The sequence below is a fragment of the Amblyomma mixtum genome, chromosome 3 (genome assembly GCF_055824585.1).
Source record: "Amblyomma mixtum isolate Tamu chromosome 3, ASM5582458v1, whole genome shotgun sequence".
Lineage (NCBI taxonomy): Eukaryota > Metazoa > Arthropoda > Arachnida > Ixodida > Ixodidae > Amblyomma > Amblyomma mixtum.
Window position 1 is genome coordinate 194,811,672 of NC_143014.1, and position 19,084 is coordinate 194,830,755.

The window sequence follows — 19,084 nt, forward strand, 5'->3', positions numbered from 1 at the left end:
TAACCGCTTTGGAGCCGGTCGCACAAGCACAGGTAGTGTCTATCGCATGCTTTATACACTAATGAAAGCTCTGGAGCTCCGCCGAATGGTGTAGTAGTGTGTAATACATCTTAAGCTGCACCAGGCGTCCATACGAAAAAATTCTCTTAGGGTACCTTTAAAACGACGTTTATCAGCGCATTTTCCATGCGATGAAATAACTTCGTAGTGTAGAAGTTTAAACTAAAGAGAGGGGCATAAATCTGTTAACATTTCAACTTAAGCGTGTTTTACTGAAAAACAAGAACCCAAATTCTGCGGAAAAGTTTCCACTTTGCCCTTCAGGTTTCAGTTTTTATTCCCTCAGAAAAGTTGCCATTGTTAAAGGCAGCTAGACACACACTGATGGCGGCAATGGCATCTTCAGTGGATGAGGAATTCTTTTCGATGACCCACATCTTGATGTTAACGAGCGAGAAGAAATCAGACGGGTCCAGTACAGGAAACGAGGCGGTATATGTCTAGGCCTTACTCGTGAAGGTTTTCTCATTGGGGCTGTCGATTCGTGGCACGGCGCATTGTCTTGGTGAATGGGCGCCACTCTGAGCGCCACTCTGGGCCGTATTGATTTAAGCTCTTTATAACTGTAACACTGCGTAGTATGCTACTCTTATTATTTCGGCCCTTTTCAACAGTCTAAAAGAACGATTCCTTGGCTGCCCCACAAAACAGTGGCCATTACTTTCCCAGGGGGGGGGGGGGGGGGGGGACTGTATTTCTTCCGTCTGTCGAGAGGTCTCACTAGACTATGTGCACTGCTTTGACTGCTGCTACCCTCTGAAGTACAGAGGCGAATTCACCTTTCGTTTCCATAGGTGTCCTTTATTTAAAGGCACACTGACGACAAACGAAAGTTGGCCTGCATCGATAGGACACTGCGTTATATTCATAAGGAGACCATTCTCAGCGAAAACGCAGCTTTCATAAGCTAGAAAAGGCCAAAAAGCTAAATGCCGGTGTCGCCATCACCGGCCGATTTCGCAACTAAAATGCATGCGCCAGCACCGTTTTAGTCGCTGATCCCAGAGGCTACGCTACACCGCCATTCGGTTCAAAACGGTGGCAATCGATCCTTTTCGGTGGTGACGTGATGAGTCTGAATCGACATGAGGGAAGATGCTTAAATTCAATTTTATCGGTGTGAAATGCACGTTTTGCTACCGGACAATTGTCAAATTCATTAGAGAGTGCCACAGAAACAATATTTACCGAGAACAATAATTGGCTGGCGTTGCCCTCAGTGTCCTTTTAAGGTTTGAATGGTTTGGAAGAAACGTTAGCCGGGGCATTGAGACACCGCGTCCTATTAAGTGTGCTGAAGACCACCTAAACTATAAATCTTGAGAAGAAGCATTGTCCGTGACCTGTACGATCAGTTATTACAAAAAACACAATTTCGATGAAGGCGAAATTCTAGAGGCCCGTGTACTGTGCGATGTCAGTGCACGTTAAAGATCCCCAGGTGGTCGAAATTTCCGGAGCCCTCCACTACGGCGTCCCTCATAGCCTGAGTTGCTTTGGGACGTTAAACCCCAACAAACCAAACCAAACCAAACCTGAAGTGCCATTGAATTGAGATTCCTACATACCAGCAATCTTGCGCCCTGTCATTCAGCGGACCCTCATCAAGCTTGTCTTTTAATTTCCGCGGCAAGTGCTGGCACGTTGACATCAAGCGTATCTCTCATATGAAGTGCGCAACGCCTCTCGCTGATATTTTGTGTAAGATGGACTGAAGAGAGGTACTTTATAGCCGTGACGTAATCACGCATATAATGGCGACGTCTCGAAGAAATTTAACAGACGTATCAAAACGCCTCTCGTATGTTCCCGATTTCCCAGCGTTTCAGTCATTTGCGCAACTCGCATCCAAGTGCTTCCTTTACCTGACGTTCTAGGTTGCGCCGCTCTCGGCAAATTAAAGGCGCCTTAGTTGGAGAGCGGAAGGACACATGGAAACGCCAGTAGGCCGGTGAAAAGCGAACACAAAAAATGTGACCCCGACTGCTCTGTGAATTTCGCGAGTAACAGTGTACCCTGTTGTTACTCTTAGGGATGAAACTCTACAGCTAGAGGCACTAGGTTACATTTCAGCGTTTAGCAACCTAGACAGCGTGAGACGCTCGGAGTAGCCTGGACTTCCCGTATGTACGGAGGCACCCCTGTCTGCCGGGACGGAATAACGGAAAGCACACGAGGTCTTGCATTATCGTACCACCGCGTGGCTTTCAAGTTTGGATGCGGACCTTGACCGCTTTTGCTAATGTACGAGCCCGCATTGTCAGCCTTGGAATCATAGAAGCCCTTGAGAGCAATACACAGTTCTGACAGTATAAGGTTTTTCTTGTAGTAACGAATTGCCCCTCGAAAGTGTGCTTTGTGCGGCGTGGGAAGAGCAGCATTCGTACATTCGCATTGTTGATGGATTTCAGTATAGTTCGTTATGAGCTCTTAGCATGCTTTATTATAGAAAACAGAAACAACACTCTCAGTTATGTTTTCTTGCTGTCGGGATGATGCTACGACAAAGACACTCGGCCAACAGTGTCGGGCGAAAAATGCAAAGGTCGTGTTAGAAGCAAGTGAAACGTGGTATCGACTTTAAACTGGGGCGAGAAGTGACCTTATGGAATTAATCGGGCGTGCCGTGTCTATGCGTGAGCGCAGTAGTTACACATTTGCGTGCCATACGACTGCCATAATTTTCAATGCGGGCCCCGGAAGCCGATATTTTGCCATCATGGGACCGTGTTCCGCCTACTCTTGACGTAACTGATGCGTCTGCCGGTGCATGGTACCGGAACATGACAATTCCTACTTTCACAGTCATCCAATTCCACGAAGGTTCTCGGCTCGCCAGATTTTTGCTCTCGACATAGGTCATCTACTCGACCTTAATCATTGTGAGATTCTCCAACCTCCCTTGGCTTTCTGCACAATTCCCTTCTGAAGACGCACATGTGCGCACGGTTCAATACTGTATTCTATCCAAGGGTACAGCGTCGAAGGCAGTCATGCTCACAAGTGCGTACCATTCTTGTTTTCTTTTATTTTGAGTAAAGGGTAGCGCGCGACATTTCGACGCGACGATTTTGTCGCTTCGCCGAGCCGGCAGGCGAGTGGCGACCGGCGCTGCCTTAATTCTTGTCCTGTCTCGCGAACGTCGGCTGCGAACTACGCTTGGACACAAGGACGGAACACCAGCTGTTCTCATCAAAGGGAACAAGTCGGAAAGGAAAGAAAGAGAGAGGGATAGAGGAAAAAGAAAGCACACGGCCTTCGCTCGAACCGAGACAAAGGAGCCGCACGCCGGCTTTTCTGACGCGCGCTTGGCTTGTGCTGAACGACAACATTCCGTTTGTTTTTTATTTGCGCGTTGCGGTATTGGTGCGTGATAGAAGTGCGCCTGCTTGATTGCTGAGCTTTCACGCCGGGCTTTGTTATAAGAGAGAGAGTGCCAGCCAAGGCGCGACTGGCGAAGCAATTTTGTGGTTCGCATTAAACGGCAGCACACAGTAAGCTCGTTTTTCTTGTTTTCTTTGGATTTTACGTCTGCAAACATGATTCTGCCGGGACGTTTTGATCGCTGTGCGCAAAGAAGGAACGTGACTTTTTTTTCTTCGCATCTTTTGGAACAGACCACTGGTTTGAAAACAAAAAAAGAGTTTGTTTTGTAACCGCTCATTTTGCTCATTTCGTGCGAGCGTCGAGCGAAATACGTAATACAACCTGTGACAGCATTGAATGATAATTTTTTTTTATTGCAAATAGTGAGGCAGGCGCAAACGCTCCATGAGCCATTAGTGGCATCATTAGTGACGAAAGTCCTGTATATATATATATATATATATATATATATATATATATATATATATATATATACGAGGGGCGACCGAAAAGAAACCGGATTTTTCGTATAAAAACTTTATTTATTAACTCTTGCACAAAATTTCTTCAGTCACCTTCAAAGTACTCTCCATGAAATGCGATGCACTTATCAAGTCTTTTTTCCCACTGTTTGAAGCATCTCTGGAACTCTTCAACTTTGATATCGTCCGGTGCCCTCTGCGAAGCTGTTTGTACGGCCACCACATCACCAAAACGCTTCCCTTGTAGACTTTTCTTCATTCTCGGAAAGAGAAAAAGTCGCACGGGGCTAGGTCTGGTGAATATGGAGGGTTGGGAACGACAGTCCATCCCCGATAGGCCAAATAGTGGGTCACTGGTAAGGCCGTGTGTGCGGGGGCGTTGTCGTGATGATGGAACCAGTCACCTGATCGCCAGCGTTCCTTGCGTTTCCTCCGTACATCCTCTCGCAGACGTCTTAAAACTTCCAAATAAAAGTGCTTGTTAACAGTCTGGCTAGGGGGAACAAATTCCTGCTGCACAATTCCACGAACATCACAAAAGGCAATGATCATTGTTTTCACATTCGACTTCAACTGCCTTGCTGTTTTTTGGTCTCGGGGAGTTGGGAGACTTCCACTGGCTTAACGCTTGCTTAGTTTCTGTATCATACCCCTAACACCAACTCTCATCACCAGTAATGACTTTGGTGAAGAAGTTTGGATCACTTTCAATCTCTTTTTTTTTAATCCCTACTCAAATTTAATCGAATGTTGTTTTGATTCTGTGTGAGAATGCGAGGAAGAAATTTAGCGAAAACACGTCTCATTTGCAACTGCTCAGTCAAAATTTGCTGACAGGAGCTCCAACTCACCCCTGTCTCTTCTGAAATTTGCTCTATCGTGAAACGACCATCTTTGTTCCTTTTTGGCGGATTTTTTCAACGTTTTCATCGTTTCGAGACGTTGAAGGATGCCCAGAACGAGCATGGTCTTGGACACTCATCTCACAACGTTTGAAGCGCCCAAACCACTCGGAAACTTGTGTGCGGCTCATAGCACCCTCTTTAAAAGCCTGTTGCAACATTTGGTAAGCTTCCGTTGCCGAGTTTTCAAGCAGGAAACAAAACTTCAAACACACTCTCTGTTCTTTTAAATTTGCCTTAAAGATTTCGCAGGCGGAACAAAGTAACTGCAAGCGAAACACAACACTACGCTCAAATGTTTGCCTACAAATTTATGTCGTCTGAACAGCTGTTTCGTGAAAGTCTCTGCTAACCCCATCTAGCGGTAGAACTCTCTACTACGTCTACGAATGGTAGCGCGCTCTCAGTTCGGTTTCTTTTGGGTCCCCCCACGTATATATAACATATTCACTAATAACATATTCACTAATATTCTCAATTGATAAACACCACAAAATAAATAAATCGATTAAATATCCCCTGTGCCCCTTGGTGTCTGTGGCTGTTGGCTTCTTTCATATATATATATATATATATATATATATATATATATATATATATATATATATATATATATATATATATATATATATATATATATATATATATATATATATATATATGGAGTATATATATATACTCCATGGAAATTAGTTAACTCGACAAAACAGTCCCGCTGAAGCCAGTGACAGTTTCCTCATTACATTGCGCAAATGAGCAAAAACATTTTGCTGGTAGCCTTGATGGCTTTTAATACATGTGTTAACAAATCTGACCTCTTGGCGCTTGCAAATCTGATAATGATGCGCGTCTAAGTAAGTTACCGTATTTACTCGCATAATAGGCGCACCCCTAGTTTGGTCGCGAAAAATCAATTTTTTTATTTCCGCGCATAATAGGCGCACCCCGAACTTGGCACTGTGACCAATACTGTATTTACACGATTCCAAGCCGACGCCTCACCCCCCAGTCTTTATTTTAAGAGTTTTTGCTGAACTGACTACTAGTCGTCACTAGTGCTGCTGACGTCGCCGCTGCTGCGGACCCACAGCACGTACAGCGACATCGCGTAGGACAGTCGCACACAGTTTTCAGGGATGCTCACTTTAAACGTCTGTTTGGAAAGCTTTATCTCCAGCCGGAAACGTTCCCGACTTAGGCCCGCGAAAACCTCGGCGCCTGGAGTCGCGTACGAAAATTTAGGCACGCCACAGTCGCAACTGCCGCACTTCTCGGCCACGTCGAATTTCCGACCTGCCGCATGCTTGCCGTGTTCGAGAGCGAACTCCCAGCCGTGTAGCTATTAAGGTGTTTGCCCGTCGAGCTAAAACAGCAACGCCCGGCGGCAAAGCCACAAACCACGATGAACTAACGCGCTACCGCAGATCCCGGCACTTGACAACACCTTCCTCCGTGCTTGACAACAACAAAAAAAAGTGGAGCTAGTGATGCTGATGGCGATATAGATAGCGAAAGCTCGCGGCGGAGGAAAACGTTGATGATGATGAGAAGCTTGGCCTCGGGCGCCCTCCGTGGGCGGCGTCTGGAAGCTCTTGTGCCTCCTGTGCGCGTGTGTGGCCTCCGCGATCAAGCGCCCGTTGCGCGCAGCCGGAGCTGATCGCGGAGGCCTTGGCACCTGCATTTCAAAGGCTATTCCAGCGTGGGTCGTGGAAAGTTTCGGTGCGGCCCCTACACGGATTTTTTTTTAATATTTACTTCGGGAAAATGGGGTGCGGCCCGTACACTAGTGCGTTTATGCGGTATGTTCAATTTTGCGAGTCGAAAAATTCCCGGAAATTTTACCCCGCGTAATAGGCGCACCCCGAACTTTGAGCCGGATTTTCTGGAAATGCGAGTAAATACGGTATTCTTTAAGGTTTGTCACCGGTAATATATCAGTACACATATACAGCAGTAAATATAATATAAATTAATGGTGACTAAAAAACAGGGACACCTGATTCACTATATATACTGTCAATGCAATAGCACTCGAAGTTGTTGATGCCTTAGCTAGATGAGAGTTGTGGGGTTTATAGACCTAGGTGGCCCTTCCCGAGCTCTTCCCATACGCCACCTGCCACCTGTCACAACTGGCAGGTGGAGGCTTAACACACACACGAACCTGGTTTGGTGACGTCAGTTTCCGCAGCCAATGGGCATTCTCCGGTCTGTAGACGTCACTGCCAGGCTGGCACGATGTCACGTCCCTCCAGCCAGTGAGATTTCTCCGCTCTAATGACGTCACTGAGGACGTCACTGTCCACCAGCCAATCAGAATTTTTTTGGAGGATGCCGGACGGTCGCCGCCTTTTTCCTCTGGTGAGGCTAATGACATTTACATTTCCGACAGCCTTTTTTACACCGCATAGAAGACACCGCACAGGTGTGACCGAGATGACATGAAATGTCTACGCATGTCGCAACTCCTCACGCACGTTCTCTGTAATTTATGGGGCTTTGACTTTCGAATTCTCTCTCTCAGAGTAGCCAACACAGCAGCTGTAGTCTCAGGACGTGAGTATTTTAGCTCCTAATTAACCAACAGCCGCGTACAGAGCTGCGTAGGACGGCATCTCATTTAGTGCGTAAATCAGACGTCAGTGTTTCTTTTTTATTATTTTATCTTGTAGGAAAAACTGAAAACTGTAGAGCTATCCGCATTTCTGATCGACAGTTTTGAGCCAGAAATAATTAGAAACTCAGGACCAGATGGCACAGTTGGACAGTTCATTGCTCTTTGATCCAAATTGCTAGTGCTCACTATTTTACTCTAAGCGTACGCCTTAACCATTCCCTTTCATCCATCATCGTAAACCTCGCCCCCACCTACTGATGCCAAGGGACGAGAGAAGTAAGCGATAATAAACAAAATCATATGAAACCGTACCACTACAAGGCTCACAATGAAAACGTCAAGTGCACACGAAGTGTTGAATTATTGCAGCAAACCTTCTTTATTCATGTGGCGCGACACGTTGCAAACCACCAGTGAAGTTGGTTTTGCTGTCAGGCAAGCAGCTGCTTTCCTTTCGGGCTGATGGAACGAAAGCTCATGCACAAATCCACTTTCCTGTCACGGTCCTGGCACCACATGAAAACATTAACACCTACGTCCAAAAGCCCTACACTGAGCACAAGCATACGCTTCTAGTTTCGATGCATAACGGCAGCGTACGTCGGTAAACAAGCAATTTACACCGAGGAGAAGCGGAGCCCAGGCTCGCTTTGCGTCGCTTATTTGGCGCGAAGCCGTTGAGCAGTACCGATGTGGAACAGTCGAGAATGATTTATGGACCGGCATTTATTATTGCAGTCATCGTCAGGGAAGGTTGGAAATAATGTATGACACCGGCGCTTTGTGATTCTAAGCTTCGATCCGAACGCTGCAGCCAGCTCTAGCGGCACCCGAACTAGTAGGTTCTGAATCAGTGGCAAAGAGGACCACGCCAAACAGTCGTCTGCTTTTTTGACTGTTCTGCTCGGGCATGCGACGTTACCTTCTTCTTTGCACGGCACTGGGCGTTGATGTTGGCGGCGCTGCGCTCGCCGGGCATCTGGGTGATCCAGAGGCGCCACACGATGAGCGAATAGGCGGTCAGCATGATGGCCACGGGCAGGAAGAACAGCGCCACGGTGACCAGCAGGTAGTAGAGCTTGCGGCCCGAAGAGGCGAAGACGCATTCGCCCCGCTCCGCGTCCCACGTCGCCTCCGTGGGCCATGTCCAACCGCAATACGTCACCGACTCCAGAGGCGTCCACTGCGAGAAGCACCCCAACGTCATAAAGCAGTCTCCCATTTGCATGGCGCAGTGTCAAGACCACGCAGTGTGGTGCGTGCGGCTCCTGGCCGCGCATAGTTCCGAAGCGCGTTTACCCCTTCATGCTCCAGGAGAGCAGGGCGACAGCTCAAGCTGCCAGAGTGGTGGCCAGCCTGCTTTTCCCAAAAACTGAGGGGGACAGGGCTTTCCGTACGCGCGATAGCACAAACTGCGCGCCTGAAAAACAAAAAGTATGTTCCAGCAACTGTACAGGGGTATCTTAAGCGTGGTAAGATTCTAGTGGTCGGCTTCAGAAACTCGCGGCGCGTGCACACCTGCGCTATATTGAAGATGCTCACTATATACAAGGTGTTTCACCTAGTAATGTACACAATTTTTAAAAATAGGCTTTTCGAGTTAGAAGTGCGCTTTTTTTCGGCATAGCATTGTCAGCGGTATAATACGTCACAATACAGCTAACATGCGCTAACTAGCAGGCTGGTTAAATAAAGTTCAGTATGCCTTAATGTAGTCGCTTGACAGTGCAAAGCAAAAATCAAGAACGCCCGACCTACTTACGGCTGGTACTTGGTTATAAATTAAAATGTGCATAAAGCAGGTTGCGCAAAATGATTGGTATTTCATTGCGTGCCTTAAGAATAAACAGGAACAAAACCCCACCAATAACTCAAGAAGTTAGTCAATCAGAGTTAAACGGGCTCTATAGAGTGAACCAAGCAGCCTCCTTTCAGTCCTGCCCCTGTCACTGACACGTTGTAGACACTCCTCACGTTTCGCTGTACGAAGCGCTCAGCCGCTGACGAACAAACTGTACAGCGAAACGTGAGGCGAACTGTACGCAACCGACCGACACCAGTTATCGTGCTTGCATAAAACCAGGCACACCCCCTACGCAACCCCCCCCCCCCCCCCCCTCGCAGCACTTTCCACTTTGCAAACACTGAGGTAGGAAGCCGCCCAATGTTGCAAGACACAATAGCGTATGAACTTTGCTAACATAACAGGAACCAAGGATATGAAAACCACGAAATGAATAGAAAAATTTGTGTTCCTGGAGAAAAGCGGGTCCCAGGCAAATGAATCATCAAAAAAAAAAAATTCCCCCAGCACAGCATGTAGCATCAAATCAAGGGCAATGTTTGCTCTGCGGCGAAAGCCCCGCAATACGCCTGTCAGTTTCATGCTTTGCACGCAGGCTACGAGTAAATGCGGTTTTTTTGCTACTCGAAGGGTCCATAAACTTTGCACGTCACCGGTTAGAGGTGTTTCGAAAGTGAAGATGAAGCAATTTTATGCATGGTAGCACTGCGCAAGCAAAGGCGCCAATTAGTTCCGTAATTAGATGGCGTCAATTCCCTTCTGAAACGAGCGGTATTCATGAAATGCTTAATCATGGGCAATGAACCGTCAAAAGGACCTTTTTACTGGCCGGATTTTTTTAATGATAGCTCAAAACTGAAAAGTGCAAAAAAGAAAAAAACAATGACGCCACGGTCACGGAAGCGTAACGCCCAATTCAGCGACAGCTGCCGCACAGCTGCAATCTGACGAGGTCGGCAGCTGGGTACGCCTCTTGCAGCACAGAGGGGCAAGTCGACCGTAATGCCGTGAGGTCGTTGCGGAACCAGCGACGATCACTCACAGATTAACTGCAACCAAGCGGGTTGTCTCGGAATTGCTTGTGCACCGCCTTATTTTCTCCTTCGGCTTTCACTCGCCTCGTATATATAGGGTCCTTTGTTTCTGCTTGTGCCGCTGAAGCCGCTTTGCCTCAGCTTCGGCGTCAGGCATGGTCTGTACGCCGCATCGTCTCTGCTGCACCTTTAGCGGCATGTAGTGCGTGGCTTTGACGCCAACGCATTCTGCCCCTTCCTCTCTAGGTCTAGGTCTCGAGCACGCCATAACGCTTGTGCAGCAGAGCAGTCTGTTATTTCAAACCGCACGTGAGAGAGGAAACACCCCCGCAGTCTTGCATATGGCTGGCCGGCCGTTCAGCCGGGGCTCGTGCCCCGCCGTGAAAGGCGGGTGCGAGCAAGCCTTCACGTATACATGCCTCTTCTCACAGCTGCGTGTGATGCGGACATCGCCAAGACCGAGATATCGAGGTTTAAGGCCGCCAACAGCTGTCGCTGGTAAATCGTTTCCCGCAAACAGCGCGAAATCGGAAATGTGTGCGAAAAAAAAAAAAAAAACGCTTTTCTAGAACCAGCTGTGTGTCTCTCAATGTCACGGCCATCACGCGGTAAGCTTGGCGCGGTCGCACTTGCCAATATAAGGAGCCAGTTTTTCTAATGTCGTACACATGCCGTATTACAGCGACAACTTTTTCTACATTCGTCAGGAACGCGCAGCCGCTGTTCGCCGTCTGGAGAAGAAAGATGCGCGCGACGGCCGCCACCGGCGCGAAAGCGCGTGTGCCTCGCGCTACCTAGCGTTACCATCGTCGTCCTCGGAAGGGGCGCCGAGATGACCTGACCACCTCGTGCACTTAGCCCGAGCCCCGTGCAAGCATTGCCGTCATCGGATCGTGATCGCGGTCGTAAGACGCTGTCAAACGCCCCGAAACGCCTCTCGGGAAAATATCCTGAAATTCGTACACTCCCTCAACGCAGGCTTCGATCACACTTCGCCAGTCGTCATTACTGCCGACTTCAACGTCAGCGTCATGAACCGCAAGCAATTCGTAGTCGACGTAGCATTAGATGATCTGACTCAAGAAACCAATCTAACACAGTCGACAACACCGCATCGATCTGGAGTTTGCAAGCCGTGCAGTGTAAAAGCGACTACGGCCACTGGAACTTCCCTGACCTCAAAGCAAGCTTAATAAGAATGCAAGGGACAAAAACGGCACAGAACCAATTCTCGATTAAATTCAACTTCAGGAGGCGCTGCGAAGCCTGGCTACAATGGGCGAGTGGAGGTCCACATATAGCTCGTCGCTTATGGATTTTTGTCATTCCTTGCTTGTGCCGAAATTCGATCTGATTTGTGTGTAGGGGAAGGGGGGACTAATCGCGTCTTTGACGCTGAGCACTAAATTTTGACATTCTCTAAGGGCACCACAGACTATCAGACCAAAGTTGTGGTGCCGGCATGGCTGGTGACCCTTGCAAAATCACGCTAGCTGACGAACTTCCTTCCGCAATCTACCGTGGAGAAAGTAAAGTGGGCCTGTGTCGCCAATGTCTCTGACGAACGGAAACGTGTTGACACCGTGCTTATACATTACTTCAAGTAGGGAAAGCAACGTCACGCTCGACGGAGGTGACTCCGGTCATCGCGCTTATACGCCGCGCAAGGTGCCGCATTTGTTGCCGCTAATTTATTGGTAGCAATCAGCAATGAACAATTCGAGTCGACGGCTTGTTGTGTTCTCAGTTGAGAATATATGCAGCTATCTCTGAAGAGAAGGGGCGGAAAATAAGTTGGGATGTAAATTTGTGCAACGCGATCACACAAAGATAAATATGCTTCTGAAGAGATTCGGCCTTTTCAGCCGAAAAGCCGAGCGTTCACAGTGCATTTTCGCCGATGTTGTCTGACAAAGTTTTTGTGCCATCATCTTGGCGGTTGCTTCTCTCGGTGTCGGGAGCTAGCGCGTGCTGACGCTAATGGCGAACTGGCAACCCTTCACATTACATTTGAGAAGGCGGAGGCGGCGCTAATAAAATAGTCTGTATCGTGTACATGCGCGCGTACCGCGATAAAGCGAGCGTGATAGGTGATACTCGCCAAAAGTCCGCGTTCTGCGCAGCATTTTTTTCTTGTTTTCACTGCTATCAGACACCATAAACTCGTTCCCGAACGAGGGCCTCAGGAGCTGTCGCATATGCAGGCATTCTGCTCAGAAGCCCACCAGTAAACGGGTGTCGACATGCGACTCGAATGACATATGTCGAAACAAATGCCGACAGAAGCTTAGAGAAGAAGTTAATTGTCTTCATCGTGGGCTGCTGGTGCATGGTCTGTTGTTTTACATTTTTGAAACTTGGCATATTTTTGATGAGAAAATTAAATAATTTTTTTTCACCGATTTCACTTGCCTGTGCATCTATTGAATTTGTATGCATATTTAATTTTTATTGACCATAAAAGCATTCAAGTTACACACCTTGATTCGTTGCCGCGGCTTTCTTCATCCATAATTTTATATTTATAGAATTTACCCATACCCTAGTGCGCTTTCATTTGCAGCTAACAATTTTCGCTGTTTTGATCGTGTTTTTTTTTCAGCAGTGCGCTGAAAAGGTCTGTCATCCATGGCCAAATACTTCGCTGTAGCTGCCGAGGCACCAAGCTAAAGAGCACATGCAGAAGGTTGGAAGACATCCTGAGGCATGTGCGTGAATTATATAGCAGACACAGAATGGCAGGAGACAAATCGAGTCTGTGTCATGCAACATTCTCTACGAGTGGCTCGGATATCAAAGGGGCTCCTTCACTGCAAGCATTGCACATACATCTCTAGTCTGTGCAATTACTGTTCATGCAAAATTCACATGACACATCTATCTATTCCTTACTCTTAAAAAAAAAAAGTCCTGAGAAGCAAACCTATCTGCACCCTAACCATGGATGCTTGAACCACGAAAGATAACAATGTATCTGTTTCATGCAAAAATGGCAAGAAATGGAGCCAAGGACTTGAGCCAAGGACGGGAGATCTGTGGATATATTGATTGTTATAGTGAAATCTTCCAATATATCAAAAAACTGCGTTCGTGTATTCTATCCCGTTCAAAAGTGTTATGTCCAGAATTTTAAAACGAGATGGCGGCGAAAGGCAAAGGCGCCCGCGTGCCGTGCGATGCCATTAAACGTTAAAGATCCCTAAGTGGTCGAAATTATTCCGGAGCCGTCCACTATGGCACCTCTTTCTCTCTTTATTGTTTCACTCTCACCTTCCTCCCTTCCTTCCGGCGCGGTTCGGGTGTCCATAGAGGTGTGAGACAATTACTGCTCATTTCCTTTCCAAAAAAAAAAAACAATCTTTTCAGCACAGAGAGCGCCCTCTCGGGACGTTGCTCGCAAACGCGCTGTCCGCTAAGATTCGCAACTCTGTGCCCAGAGTTTTTGCAGACAATACAACTTTTATTGTAACCCTCCGGTGCCATAAATAAGAGAAATCGTCGAACCGTTCTGCGTGGCGTCATCATTCCGTTAATATTTTGTAGAAAATAAAGCCATCTTCAAAACCTACGACGCATACAATTTATTTTTTTAGCTCAAAATCTTCCAAATCGCAACTTTTCGAGGTATCTTTATGGGTTTAGAGTAACATAGGCCAGCTAAATAATTAATAGAATTTGTATAAATTTACCATTATAACTGTACTGCCACTAATGAGCAGCTCCCATTAGTTCGGCTTGATTTTTCATTACACTTCAAGTCCTTAGGTGTCTTTACTGAACAAACCCTCAGTTAAGGCCGCCTTGAGGAGGGTGTGCAAAAGGTCGCTTGTATGCCTGTGGGCCAGTCTGCGTGACCAGCCCGCGCCCACCAGCCTATCCAAAACATGTTCACCTGTCACAGTGTTTTCCGCTGTCTGCTGGGCGCCTACAATTCCTTGCTTCGATTTGAATGCACTAAGTCCGCCCGGCTTACTTTTTTCCGAGAGCTTCAATGGCTTCCTGCTTTATCAGTACGACGTTGTTCACAACCACGGTTAGATGAGTCGAGTGTACGCGGCAGCCGCAAAACTTATCATTTACTCTTTTGTTCTCGTTAGCGCGCTGGTTACACGTAGTCCTTATAGATGTTCCTGTGCACATGTGGTCACTCTCTGGCAGTATTACATTATATTTTCTCCTCTTGCAATCAGCCCGTTCGAACGGTGGCGCCGCAGTAGTGCCAAGATAGGATCAGCAGTGCCAAAAAGGACCGCACATCTTCCGCTGTTTCTAGCCTTGGACGCGTACTTAAAGAGAGGAGCCGCTGCCGAAGAAGGACTCTCAATACGGTCCGCGTCTTGATAGAAATAATCAGACAAACAGCGTTACCAGTGCCTTTGAAGCATTGGGCCGGGTGGTTGCCATTTGAAGCTACGGCTTAAGATCAGCTAGATTCTCAAATGGGAGGAAGCGGGAACCCGATCGTTTAGAAGAACTTCTTGCTGGGCGTGTTGGTGCATGGCTGTTGTTAAGAAAGAGTTGGGCACAGATAAAAGACGAACACAGGGAAGACGATGAAGTCCTTTTCAAACCCGATCCATGCAGAGGTGAAAGAAGACGTCACGGGTGGGAGGAAGTGAACTGAGTGACCTACAAGTAACACAGCCGTTTTTTAACTTTTATTCTGGAGTACATGGCAGCTGCCCGCTCAATTAGTTTGTTAGCTCTTTCCTTAATGCGCAAAAAAAAGCAATTTCAGAGTGGTGTGTGTACAAATTTTATTTGCCCGTGAATTTAAAAGTTTTGCTTTGTTCCAGCATATCATAGTGCAGATAATACACGCTTAATTTTGAATTACATAAATAAAAAACAGCATATGAATCGCTTACGAAGAAAAAAATTTTTGATCGGCAAACTTTGATCGACTCACTCAAATATCCACAAGAACACAATCCGCAAAAAAAATAGGAGCATAAAAAAATCTAGAATATACATTTTATTCGTTACTATGTAAGCACTACGATTCAGAAATTACAGAACTATTCATGCTTAACATCCTGGTCAGCAAAAAAAAAAAAAAAAACTCTTGAACAAAACTCGACAGTCTTAGTGACAGACTTGACGAAAACTAGATCCGCTACTCTGCTGGTAACACGGAATCGTTAAGAACATGCCAGGTACCATCAGAGGGGCTCGGAAAACAGCGAATCTACTCGACAACATCGAAAACGAAAGTTACAGACGTGCACTTGTCGACATTCTAGGCTGTTCGGCGCAGTCATCTCTTCCGCACTATAATCAGACTTATGGACGTCATCTTTTAACACAAAGCTGTCCTTTGCCCCTACGAAGTCAAGTGTCGATGCTGCGGAATCGTGAGTACACCGCCAACGCTAAGCAGGGTCGGTGCTAGACGAGGATGACGACAGGTTTCGCGGGAAGTTTAAAATACTCCTTCATAACCCTGACAAGGAAAAAAAACGAATCAGAAAGTAAATTATATTTTTTTTTGCAGCATACTGGTTGGCGTTACTTGTCCGGAAGTGCCCTGGATCGCGTAGAATTGGCCATTTTGTCGTTAAAATCGTTCAAATTGAACTATTTTCATACCCACGGTAAAGAAAGAGTTGATATTGAATTTGTTAGCGAATAACCAACTATGTTCGTCATGCGCCGAGCACGGGGTTAAACGAGACATTTTTAGGACCTGAAAATTTGCTTTAAATGCGAGGTTTAAAGGGCTTTCCTAGGCTGCCTCCTGTCCAGGACGCAAGCTCAGGGGAAAAGCAATAAAGATGGAAGGTGTATCTGAAACAAAAATAAAGAGATATGTAAAGAGTTGGAAAAAATACTTTTCCTGCACGTATTCAGCTTTTGTGCCTTAAAATTTGGTGTGGCTCGACGCCACTATGGCCTCGTTTACGTGAGCCCGATGCTAGCGGGTCGAGTCTCGTCGCGCCAGATGTCGGGCTGGCAGCATTTATATGAACCCGTTCCTGTAGGGCCAAGATCTCCGCTTCACCCAGCGTCGAGCAAAGGAAACCACCTGCAGACGCTATATAAGGAGGAGGAACAGCCAGGCGAACAGTTCTCGGTTGTATGAACAGCACCAGCCGTACCAGAAAACAGGCAAGAGGGGAGGCGCTGGCGACAGCATATGAATGCTCCTTGCCAAACGGGTCGGGCCGAGTCAACCCAGCCCCTGCAGTCGGGCTCACCCAGCTCGACTCGACGGTCGCTTAGCACAACCTCTTAACGTATACTGCATACATGACATATGCCCGACAGGCGGTTTTCAGCCACGCAGGTCTACTCGACCCGACTTTGTCGGGCTCACGTAAACGCCCACAGAATGATCACATGTGGGGTTGTCGTATCATACGAGCACAAGGGTGTGTGTATAGTGCCTATGTCTACTGAGTGTAAGGGATAGAACCCTGAACAAACATCTTTTATGATATTTTCCTTCCCGGTGCCCCCCTTCCCCCGCCTCTCTTTTGCAGACGCGAAACCTGTGACAAGGCATTGCATAGGTAAAAATATTAGTTTGATTATGCATATTCCTTCTGTTATGAAAATGATGTACGAAACTGAACGTATTTTTCTGTGCCCAGCGTACAGTACATCTTAGTGCAGTGAACATAAGGCGGTTACATTCGCCGAGGACATATGGTAAGTTCACAGCTCAATGAAGTCCGCTGTGACAGCGTCAGGTTCACTGCCTCACTCAGGCAGGGCTGAGATAAATATCCTCAAATCAACCCGCTTTTAATAATTAAGCAACAGGCAGCACAGTGCCGTCTCCAAAATATATGCCAAACCGGTCACCCACAGCGGAGAGTATTAGCAAGGCAGCCGTCCGCTCCTGCGTTCGAACTTTCAGCATTACACGCTAAACATTCGGACAACCTCGGAGAAAGGCTTCAGCACACCTCTGACCACGCTTTGCATTTGTAAGCCTGTTTCCTTCTTTTTGAAAAATTGCTGCATAAATACTTTTCCGCCTGGCGCAAAAGGCATTCAGGCGTTACAGAACTCTCCCGAAGATGCGAAGGTGGTTTAACCTTAGGGGTGGGCAGATAGTGTTCTTTCGAAACCGTATCCAATACGAATCGAATACCTTTGCAAATTTCCGCAAATGGACCGCGAATATCGAATAGACCGCGTTGCGCCGCTGAACCCTCCACCCGCACATGTAAATCGCGGCAGCGTAATACTCGGCGTCGGCGTGGGCCCTCGCTTTCGAGCAGCCGTAGAAGAAAAATACGGCGGGCCTTGTTCGAACTTCGTGAAAAGTATTCGGAAACGTGAGAGCATATTCGATTCGTTTCGAATAATTCTGAATAATCACCATTTCATTCGCTCGATGACTCGAATAGGAGCTCATTCGATACGCTATTCGAAAATTTAGATTATTCGCATACCCCTGTGTTTGATACGTCAAAGAGTCAAAAGTTCTTTTTTAACTACACGCAGGCCTCATATGTATGTTTTTTGCACTGCAGTACTGTCTTTAAATTCTCGTCGCTGTTCTGGTATATACGTTAGAGCGTGGTGCATGCATGTGCCTATGAGCGCCGCTGCCTTTACAGCCAGTAAAATAGTTTGCGGTTCTGTGCTATGGCCACACAGAGGGCGGATAGATTACGTTTCAGAACGAAAATATAACGTCGCCAAAAATTACATGAGACTGACACTTTTAAGCTTTTTTTCTATTCATTTCCACCTTTGCGTTGTTCGCAACTACACGGTTTTACACACATTTCGGCCTTTTTTCCACGGGTTATTCATCGGGACCTTTTCCGCCGGTACTTCGCTGTTAGCGGGGTCAAGCCGTGACGTTACCTGCGATATCATTTATTCTCAGCGGGGATTTCTCTTTCCTTCGAAGCCCTCACAGGTCAGTTTTGCGTGTCACCTTTGCGGGGCGTCGCTTGATCCATGGCAAACAAAAGGCACGGGAAAACGGGCAGCCGTCATCGTCCCAAGCGACGGCCTTTTGTCTTGACTTTCATTAAAGCAAAGCGCCAAGAGCAACAAAGACGACTTTCGTGATCACACGGTGCACCGTGCTCCTCCCATCTCTGTGGGCGATGTCGGCAGTTCACACCGCGGCAGCGGAAAGAGGGCGTTCCGTGCGCTCATCGGAGCGTGGTACCCAGAGACATAAGCGCTGTTCGTGGCTTTTCACGCCCAGAACAAAGCGCCCCAGTCACAGCTCGCCGCGAGGAGGCGCGGTCCGCGCACTGTCTTTCAGCTCAGCGCCGAGTACAATGAAGTCCTTGTCACCTCCACACTTGGACCGTGAGGACACGCACTGCCTAGCACGGCACGGAGCTTCAACAAATTGTTCACCGCCGCCATCGAAACAATGGGGCGCCCATTTTTGTCCCTTACATCGCAGCTGGCTTGCCAAGTCTCTGGAATCAGTCGCAACTCGGGCCTTGCTTTTAAATGTTTCTTTCCTCCCGCTCCGTTTTTCCACTTCCCCAAGTGCAGAGGAAACGGAACAGCGGCGATTCGGGCAAAGAGAAGCACTGAGAGGAACTAACGCTTCAGAAATCCAGCTCTTCTTTCCTCATTTTAGCAACACTATTTATTTTGTATTTTTTGTTTTCTTTTCTTTTGCGTGGGCTAGAGTAGGTTTTGTTGACCATGCTGTTTATTGATACTACAAGTATAGGAGGCGTTATTGCTTTTGTACGCAGCCTTCCCATAGAGCTCCCCTGGCCGGGAGATTACAACCCCAAGGAAGAGCCAGTCATATATCGCGAGCAAAGAAGAGAGACTCGGACAACTTTGTCGCTCCCACCGCCTCCCCAACGCTTCACCCACTGCGA

General features: G+C 47.3%; 1 protein-coding gene across 1 annotated transcript in view; it reads right to left on the reverse strand.

Annotated features, from left to right (window-relative positions):
* The window catches only part of LOC149353172 (QRFP-like peptide receptor), a 577,596-nt gene that overhangs the window by 306,343 nt on the left and 252,169 nt on the right, over positions 1-19,084 (reverse strand). Inside the window, exon 3 of the mRNA XM_089577297.1 lies at positions 8,350-8,610. Within this exon, the coding sequence (XP_089433423.1) occupies positions 8,350-8,610 (261 nt within the window). The remainder of the gene's footprint in view (positions 1-8,349; positions 8,611-19,084) is intronic.